This window comes from Carlito syrichta, unplaced genomic scaffold (assembly GCF_000164805.1).
Source record: "Carlito syrichta isolate Samal-C Ts95f unplaced genomic scaffold, Tarsius_syrichta-2.0.1 Scaffold309813, whole genome shotgun sequence".
In the NCBI taxonomy this organism is placed as follows: domain Eukaryota; kingdom Metazoa; phylum Chordata; class Mammalia; order Primates; family Tarsiidae; genus Carlito; species Carlito syrichta.
The window spans coordinates 134,615-144,671 of NW_007253909.1; the positions used below are offsets into that span (position 1 = coordinate 134,615).

At 44.1% G+C, this 10,057-nt stretch overlaps 1 protein-coding gene across 1 annotated transcript in view; it reads right to left on the minus strand.

The window, feature by feature from the left end:
• Positions 1-1,234: 1,234 nt before the first annotated feature.
• The window catches only part of SLC22A3 (solute carrier family 22 member 3), a 51,187-nt gene continuing 42,364 nt past the window's right edge, over positions 1,235-10,057 (minus strand). The window contains exons 8-10 of the mRNA XM_008067895.2: positions 9,820-9,932; positions 5,006-5,105; positions 1,235-1,389 (exon numbers count right to left, since the gene is read on the minus strand). Coding sequence (XP_008066086.1) covers positions 1,329-1,389; positions 5,006-5,105; positions 9,820-9,932 — 274 coding nt within the window. The 3' untranslated portion in view covers positions 1,235-1,328. The remainder of the gene's footprint in view (positions 1,390-5,005; positions 5,106-9,819; positions 9,933-10,057) is intronic.

The following is a 10,057-nucleotide window of genomic DNA, read 5'->3' on the forward strand; positions in this document are numbered from 1 at the left end:
TCTTCAATTCTGCTGTGCTTGAAGGGTTATTTTACAATAACCCTTATTTTACAAGAAGCTCATTTTACAATCAGTACACACGTCGTATGTATTGTCATCTGCTCTTCGTAGAGAAATGTTGTTGGCAATACTTCCCTTTAGAATCCATTTTGCCTGTCCACATAAAGTATTTCATTTAAAAACTCGGCATAAAACTCATATACTGAACCTGAAAATATAATGAATATAGCTCACAAAGCAGAACTCACGAGTTTCCCATTTCAAATGTCTTGATAACAAAACAGAAAGACCGAATCCCTCATCAGTCTCTATAAAGTCACTTATAAAGCTGCTGTAAGCATGGATGTCATTGACCTTTTTTAAAAATTAAAATGTAAGCTTTTTCCTAAGACAAGTCAAAAGTGCCAGGATTGGATGAACTGTCCATGTTCCTCACTCTTGACCCCAGGTGCCATCATATAAGATAAATATCCTTTTGCTTTTAAAATCCTGTGACCCATGGATCATAATCCATGGGTTTTGCTCAGCAAAGAAGGGAATCTGTAGCTCTGGGTGTCCACTGAAGGAGGACCAAGAATGTCCCAAAGGATCTCGGGACCACAATCTGGTTTTATAAAAGACAGAGCCAAATCCTCTAATTGTACAGCAGATTTGTTCCTACTGAAGGAACGAGGTCTAAACCATGCCTGGAATCCCAGAGGTTGCAGAACAGGGGAATGCAAGGGACATGTGACCTGTCTATGCTGCAAAGGTTTGTGGGACTCATGGTGGGCAGAAACCACAATGGCTCAGCACTCGTGGCCTGAGAGCCCGAGGGGCATCTCTTCATTAGCAGGATTCCCAAACCTTCCTCCTCACGGGACCCCCAGAACACTCAGTTCAGGGCTGAATCCCTTGACCAGATCTGATGACCCCATTCCTGTCAACCTTCCCCAAGTCCCTGGTTTGCACAACCTAACTTTCTGAAGGGGCCATTGTGAGCATTGGGTGGGGAGTTTCTTTCATCTCCCTGCAGCCTAATGAGTCAGAGGCCACTGCCACACCACAACAAAAAGCTCCAGGAAGGACTGTGCACCCAACAGGCTCATTGTTAAACCAGCTGTATATCAAGTGTTCCCAGAAACTTCCAACAGCCCTATAAGCCCCAACTCATCCAACATGGTATAAAAATACTCTGGAGAGTTTGAATGTCTTTGTACAGTATTAAAAACACTTGGAACAGCCCAGTATCACATAGCAGAAGTGAACATGTGCAGTCTGTCCAAGGCACAGCTTTGCAGAGAGGGTCCGCTTCTGAATAGCGCTTCCTTCCATTGCTGGCAGGGGCCTCAAAGGTGAGAGCTGGAAACTTGAGTTTTCTTTTTCTTGCCACATTTATAAGAATGTCTACTAAAAAAAGAGAGAAAAGGTATAGTCAGCTAGTTAGAAGAAAGACTTCTGTTATTATTTAATAACAGAGCTGGTTTTGATCAAGTACACTCATGCATCACTTCCCATGAAAGCTCAACTCAAAAGATAATGAAAATATCTGTCTCCGGACTCATTTCTGACCTGCTTTCAGACCCCAGACAAGGGTTAGTTATGGCATATACATTTTTACTGAATAGCATACACTTGGAAATGAGCTGTTGATGTGAACAAAAGCAGCAGAAATTATAGAATAATTCATTGCCGTTTTAGAAGGGAAATGCTAACAGGGTTCAATACTTTGGCACTAAGTATTTTTTTTTCAGACTAAATCATCATGGGTCACAATTAATGTCCTTAATTTGGAGCACTATAAATCATACTTCTACTAGAGTTTTTTTCAAGGGTAAGGACTAGGTATAATTAATTCACGTACCCAAGTTTCCTTTATGAAAAATTATAAACATAGAAAAAATTAGAATTTGAATGACTTAGGTTTTGGGGAGTATAACTCTTTATGTTTATATAGTCATTGGATATTAACTTTCCCCATGCGCCTTTTAGATGTCCCCCTCCACACACACAAAAAAATCTCTCCCAGCTGTTTAATTTTAATACGATTGAGTTAGTAGAAGAGTCCTGGTCTCAAATGACAACCTCTTTCTCCATTTTTTCCTAATGAGTTTGGAAATCTGACCCTTTGACTAGTTTAAGAGTCAAGAAAGAGTATGTTGCTTTCACTGTTTAAACAGGCAGCAGTTGATGGAATAGAGCAGAAGGAAGGGTACGTTCCCTCTTGTGAGAGTCCTAACAGAAAGTGCATCCGGGAGCGATGAGTCAGGCATCTGTGCCACTGAGCATTGGGGTCCCTGAAGCCTTGATGACATCTTCATGAGCCAGCACTGAACCCCTTCCCTCTTTTGACCCTACAACAGTGGCAGGAATACTCTCCTGGGTGTCCCACGCTGAAACAAATCCTTGAGGTTATATAACCCATGAAGTTACCCTTAAGGTCTATATCTCTTATTTTAAGGCAACTTCATTTCCTTCCTTGTCACTTTCTCTTGCTTCATTTCACCTTCTTGAATATTCTCCTTTTTCCTGGTCTTCTAGCACTGCTACCATTGGGGAGACAAGATTGGACACTCCCCTCCACCCTGACCCAGGCCCCACATCCTGACATAAACCAAGCAATTCATTGCCTATGATATCACAATTAGCATAGTGCTTCTACTTTCTGGATGGAATGAGACCCTCCCATGGTATAACACTCAAGAAAGACGCACGGTTTGTTTATTTTTATTTTTTATTTTCATTTTGTCATTGAAACAAAAGTCTCGTTATGTTGCACAGGCTCATCTCAAACTGCTGGACTCAAGCAATCAGTCCTCTTGCCTTGGCCTCCCAAAGTGCTGGAATTGCAGGCATGAGCCACCACGCCAGTCTCACGCAGTTTTAATAATTTTAATTAGCTTAATTTTGTTCCACAAAATGGTAGCGTCTTAACGAGAAACTCCCACCTCTGCCCAACTTTAAGTAGCATTGTTCTAGGGTAACATGTGGGTAGAACTTTGGGTGAGGAATAAATCACTACCCATCATTTTACTTCCAAACAAGTATAAGAATCTTTTTAGGTTACTTCGTGAGACAAATGTCCACCTGTCTTTTGAAAGGCCCGTTCTATCAGTAGTTGACCAATGAGCTATGAGCAGGCGATTTTGTTTTGAGTGCACCAGTAGACCTTTCTTAGCAAAGTTCTGGGAATGAGTAACCAATCTTACCTTTCAAAATAGCATCAAAAACAGGAAAATAAAATCATGGTATAAGTTAGCCATATCTTGCCAAGTTTTAAAGGCCTGGTAAAATAACCATGAGACTCTTACTTCTGGGAAGGGAGATGGTTCCTGCTTAAAAGAGGGCCTGGAGAAAGACATTTCCAATCCTACCATAGGGATACTCCCTTTTAAAATAATCACAGAGAGGATGCACCATATCATAAAAATACAGAAAACAATGAAATTGCACTTGTACACTGGGCAGTATCGATCCCAGTCCTAGTGTTTAAAAATTCTGAAGTCTTTCTGATTTCCTAGCTATAAAAAAGTGAGGATAAAAAATTCTGTTGTACAAAATTGTTTTGAGTATTAAATGAAAGACTCCCATAGGCACAATTACAAGTGAAGAAAAATACTGCCCTGAGGTTACTAAAATATCAGTCTTTTCATAAGTATTTTTGATACATTTTTTGAAATATAGAGATCCATGCCCCTAATTTCCAGATATCATTAAGGTTGATTTTTACTTTTAAGTTAGCTGTTAAATTCTTTTTAAAAATCACATAAATAACACAAGACCATGTGTTCCAATTTTTTAAAAATTCAACACTACAGAAGTCTTTAGAAACAAAAGCGATGACCCTCCCTTCCCTACCCCTCTCCCTAATCCATTTCTGTGCCCAGAGGTATCTATTATTTTGCATATTTTATTATATATTCTCAAGTTCATATTCTCTATCTTTTTATTATAAACAATTCCAAGCAGAAAATTAGAAAGAATGTGTGTAGTGTGAATTTTTGTTGGTCTAACTCTTCATGTTAACATGTTAGACAAACACCTCCCAAACTCGGTCTCTCTCTTGGTCTTTTCTCTGTGTGTCTGTTTAATCTCTTTTTCTCTTTTTTATTTTCTTTGAATCGGGATCTCACTCTGTCTCCCAGGCAGGAGTGCAGTGGCACAATCACACCTCACTACAGCCATCTATCCACAATCTATCCATTATATCTATCTATCCATCCATCCATCCATCCATCTATCCATCATATCTATCTATCTGTCCAGCCCACATCTACCCATTATCTCTACCTACCTATCTCTATCTATCTATCTATCTGTCTATCTATCTATCTATCTATCTATCATCTATTCATCATATCTATCTATTTATCCATCTTATCTATCTATCCATTCTACCTTCTATCTATGTATCATCTATCCACCATCTCTATCTCTATCATCTATCTTCATCATCGTCATCATCTATCCATCTATCACCTATCCATCCATTCCTTCAGCTATCTATCCACTATCTGTGTGTCATATACCTTCCCACCTAGCTACAGAGAGGACTTGCCATTGCTTTTATTTTTACATAACACCTGCTCGGTGATATTTCACTTTGTCCTCCCTCTTGCAGGTTCCTATGCTATCTGTCTAGACAGCTCAGTGCTCCTCCCCTCTGTGGAGCCATCCACACTATGAATGCAGCATCATCTTCTGTCTGTCCCTTTCAGTTGCATACCCAGGGATTCCACCTCACCATATCACCCGTTCCTCCTTTAGATGCTTCTGAGTCTCAGAGCCCTACATAGAAATACCCCCTCTTCACAACCACATTTTAAAATAATGCATATTCTTTTCTAACTTTGTTTTGTTTTTCACATTAACCTTTTAAATCTTACTTTGAAATTTTCGCTTAGGATGTGGGATAGGGATTGAATGTTACTTTTGGCATGGATAGTCGATGTTCGCAACATCATCCTTTCCCCCATAGTCTGAAATGTGGCTTTTATTTTAGGATGCGTTGAATTTTGGACAATACCTGCCAAGTTTTTCTACGTCATCCACTGTCTCTGGCAAGGCAATACCCTTGGTTTCAGGTAAAAGCATCACGAGGCCACCACAGATAGATGCCAGGATACCTACGGAACAAGAGAGTGTTACTACCCCAGGAACACATAGGCAGATCCCTCTCCCAGGCTAGAAGCTGCCACATGGCTCACCTGAAGTAGCCCCAACCACAGCAATCCTTTGATTATCCCAACTGGCACTCCAGGTCTTCTTTGTCATGATTTCAAATGTTCTCTACCTTCCCCAAACTCTGTGCAGTGCCGCGACTCCCTACACCTGGTACACAAGTGTTAACACACACCCAAGGCCTCACCTCCTACTTCAGAGGGAAACAAAAGCCAGAGAGGACTCCTCTCAGCTTCCACTATGACTTACCATTGCCCCCTCCCTTTGGGTGTTCCTGTCACCTTATACTGCAAGACTTGCCCCGTGTCTGCCCCAGGGCAAGCCCTTACCTTTGCCTGTCTTTCTAGGCTTCTCTGTTGAGTGACTAATTTCCTTGCTTCAACCTACTGGCAGAAGTTTTTGAACACACTCACATCCGACCTCTTTGACCAGCCTTCTCTCCACCTCACCTCACCCTCCCTTTGCCATCTTCCCATTATTTGTTCTTTAGAGACAAACTTCTAGAAATGTCATCCTCTCTTATTTTCTCCACTTCCTCATATCCTAGTGGTGAGTGCTGGTACATGTTTAACAACCAGCTTTGGGAAACAAAGCCCTGGTTGGGAGCATCTGCCCATTGCATGGTGTAAATGCTCCCACGTGGGCATTTCAAGCTACTGACTTGATATCATGAATGCAGCACTGGGAAGAGCTTTATGATTGCTCCATCAATGATGATTCCACCATAAAGATGCAGGAGATAATAGTAAGATTTAGTAAACAAATTAGGAACTGATGAATGTGGAGTGTTTACTATCTCTCAATCTACTATATTTTATGTTCTTTAATTTTTTTTTTGGTCAGAGTCTCATCCTGTCGTCCAGGCTGGATTGTGGTGGTGTGATCATGGCTCACCACAGCCTTGACCTCCTGGGCTTAGTCAATCCTTTTGCCTCAACTCCTGAGTAGTAGAGACTACAGGTGCACTAATTTTCTTACTTTTTTGTAGAGACAAGGTCTTGCTATGTTGCTCAGGCGGGTCTCGAACTCTTGGGCTTAATAAATCCTCCTGCCTCAGCCTCCCAAAGTGTTGGGATTACAGGCATGAGACACTGTGCCCAGCCTCATTCTTAATGGTCAACAATGGTCATGTTTAACAACTGGCTCACAAAATCCTTGCAAATGTAGCACTCAGCCCTGGTGAGCCAGGACCAGCCTGCTCCAGCACAACCCGGCCTGCCAGCGCCCACTGCAGCCTGCCCTCACCTGAGCTTGGCCCCATGTCCTCCCTGCCCCTGCTCCAGTCGGATCCTGCTGCCACTGCCAGCCACCAGATCCAGTGGTGCTGCTTTCTGTCCTTAGGATAGCCCGATCTCACCCTCCTGCCTTGGGTGTCTTGCCTGGTTTCTGCTTCTCTTCTCCACTCTCCCATTTCGTTGGCAGCTCCCTCCCTCTGCCTGTGCCTTCCACTTCACCCCCCTCACTCAGGGCTCTGTCCTGGGCCTCTGCTTTGCTCTAGCTCTGTCCTCACTTCTTGGTGGGGAGGGGGTCTTGGTCCCTCCCATGGTCCAGCTCTCCACTCCTGGGCTGTACTTCCCTCCGGCACTCAGCAGCTTTGGACCTTCTGGCCAATTCTATTTCCACTTGGATTCTCACGGGCATCTCAAACTGCCCCTGCCAGCACAGACCCTTATGGTCCTGCAGACCCACCCAGACCTGCCCAGACCTTCACTCAACCAGCGCCCATGCCACCAACTACCTCTCTCTCAGGTGCCTGGGCTTCCCAGCTCATTACACCCCTGTCCACCCACCAATCATCTCCTCTTGCCCAGCTCCTTTCCAAGATGTTTCTGGCCCTCTCCACTCTTCTCCCACTGCCATCACCTACCTAGAAGCCATTATGATCTCTGGATGACAACATTTTTGAACTGTCTTCCCCTGGCAGGGTCCTCTCCAACTCATTTGCATATCTGTCATTGGAGTCTTTTTTTTGAGTTGGGGTCTTACTATCTTACCCAGACTGGACAACACTGGCACAATTACTGTTCACTGCAGTTTCAGACTCCTGAGCTCAAGCGATCCTCCTGTCTCAGCTTTTTGAGTAGCTGGGACTACAGGTGTACACCACCACACCAGGCTAATTATTTTTTTTAACTTTTTGTGGAGACAAGTCTTGCTATGCTTCCCAGGCTGGTCTTGAACTCCTGGTCTCAAGCAATTCTCCCAACTCAGCCTCCCAAAGTGTTGCAATTACAGGCATGAGTCACCATGCCCAGCCCAGAGTCATGTTTCCTGATGGCAAATCCGGCTCTATCATCCCAGGATACGACCCTCCAGTGTTTCTGACTGCTGTGTGGATAAAGAACAAAGCATGTGTGGAAGGCTCTTGGTGACTGGCTCCTGCCTGAGCCTGGGACCACCTCCCTTCAGGCCCTGACCCACACCCTGTACTCTGCTCTCTCACCCCTTGGTACTCAAGGTTGCATCTTCCTCTTGCTCTGGGCCTTCCACCTCCTGGAGCACAGCCCAGCCCCTCACAGGGTCATTTCTCCTCATCTTCAGATCCCAACCTCGACTTTGTTTCTCTCCTTCCCGGCTCTCTCCCCTTGACTCAGTGGGATCAGGGATCCCCGTGATGTGTCCTCACAGCAACCTTTTCTTGCAGGGTCTCAGCGGTGATCACCCTGAGTTTTTAGGAATATGACTCTCTCCCCAGCCAGGATCTGCAAAAAAAGGCTTGTCCCACAGCCCAGGACTCAGTCGTCCTGAAGATCAGGTGCTCTATCTCCTGGACTACCTATCCTTGCTGGATGGTGGCACTCTCTGCTTTTTCATGCTGGCCACAGAATTAATGCTCAGCTTGGTGAGCAAATTCCATTCAATCATTAGAGCAATCCCTTATTGTTTTCAGGGTGTCAAGGAGTTAGAAGCTGGTTTTCTGACCCTAGGACTGCCAAAGGGTTTCTGCAGGAATGAGAAGCTATACCCTTAGCATTTTCACTCAAGTTTCAACTGTTGAACAACAAACGAAAAATATTCTCTCCCTAGAGTAAGGAAGTGGAGGCGGAGGAAGGGTAGGGTGAGCGAGGGGCCAACCGGACCCATCACTGCTGAGGAGAGTGTGAGGAGAGGAAAGGAAAGTGTGAGGTACAGGCAGGATGACAGAACACCCTGTGAAGGGTTACCCAGAGTATCCTAAGGTTCCCTCAAGATGATGATTCTGGGCCTTCCTGAGTTCTACAGGGACTGGAGGTAGGAAGGAGGATGTGAACTCGAGGGATGTGGAGGAGGTTATGAATATCTAAGTGGTTTTGTGTCCCCCCGTGCACTCCGCATTACATTTTTAGCATCAAAGCAAATTAGAATATGATATCAGTAGACTGAGAACATTTTAAAATGCGATTAGTCTGTGCACTTATTTATTTATTTATTTTTTGAGTTGGAGTCTCACTCTGTCGCCCAGACTGGAGTGCAGTGGCTGCTGCCAGCCACCGCAGCCTCGACCTGCTGGCTCTGGCGATCCTTCCGCCTCAGCCTTCCAAGTAGCTGGAACTACAGGCGCGTGCTACCACGCCCAGCTAATTTTTTTTTTGATTTATTGTAGAGATGAGGTCTCGCCAAGTTGCCCAGGCGGGTCTCAAACCCGGGGGCTCAGGTAATCCACTCACCTCAGCCTCCTAAAGGGTGCAGGATTATAGGCTGAGCCACCAAGCCCGGCTGTGGGCTTATTTTTAAACATACTGAAGATCCAGTGTGATCCCCTGAAAATTATTGGTTCTGTTCCTTAATACCACGAGAGTTTCAGAATATTTGGCTTTAATTCAGAACCTAAACAAAGAAGGCAAAGTGGAATATCATTTGCCACCATCCTTTAATATAAAGTAAATTAAACCATTTAGAATTTCAAATTTTATTTATCAGATTGCCTTCTAAAAGCTGAAACAGTTGTTATAAAAAGATGAAATGAGCCGGGCTCGGTGGCTCAGCCTATAATCCCGTGCCTTTGGGAGGCTGAGGTGAGTGGATTGCCTGAGCCCACGGGTTAGAGACCCGCCTGGAGAGCGAGACCTCATCTCTACAATAAATCAAAAAATCAGCCGGGCGTGGTAGCGCATGCCTGTAATTCCGACTACTTGGAAGGCTGAGGCGGAAGGATCGCCGGAGCCCAGCAGTTCGAGGCTGCGGTGGCCGGGAGTGGCCATTGCACTCCAGTCTGGGCAACAGAGTGAGACTCCAACTCAAAAAAAAAAAAAGAAAAAAAAGAAATGGATGATTGGGTATAGTAGCTCATGCCCGTAATCCCAGCACTTTGGGAGGCCAAGGCAGAAGGATTGCTTAAGTTTAGGAGTTGGAGACCAGCCTGGGCAAAATAGAAAGCCCCCATCTCTACATTTTTTAAATTAGTTAGGTGTGGTGGTACATGCCTGTAGTCCCAGCTACTTGAGAGGCTGAGGCAGAAAGATCACCTGAGCCCAGGTGGCTGAGACTGTGGCGAGCCGCAGTCATGCCACTGCACTCCAGCCTGGGTGACAAAGTGAGACTCTGACTCAAAAAAAAAGAAAGAAAGAAAGAAATGAAATGAAATGAATAACATTAATACTTAATGGTTATTTAGGGTTCTATTAATGCAAAAAACGTAGAGGAAAGCTCTTAAGAATAGCATATAGAATGAGCCCTTACCAAAGATGATCAGAGGTAGTTCCAGCCACAGGGCCGCCAGCCGGAAGAGCAAAAATGGGGCAATGATGCCCCCAAAATCACACAGCCCAGAACACAGTGAAACCCCAAAGTTTCTGTAGAATAAAGAATAGTTTTAAATGAAAATATTTTAGTAAATAAATTCAAGATAACCAAAATAACTCACATAACAAAGAAAGCATGACGCTACTTTCCATTTCTTTTTTTTTTTTTTTTTTGA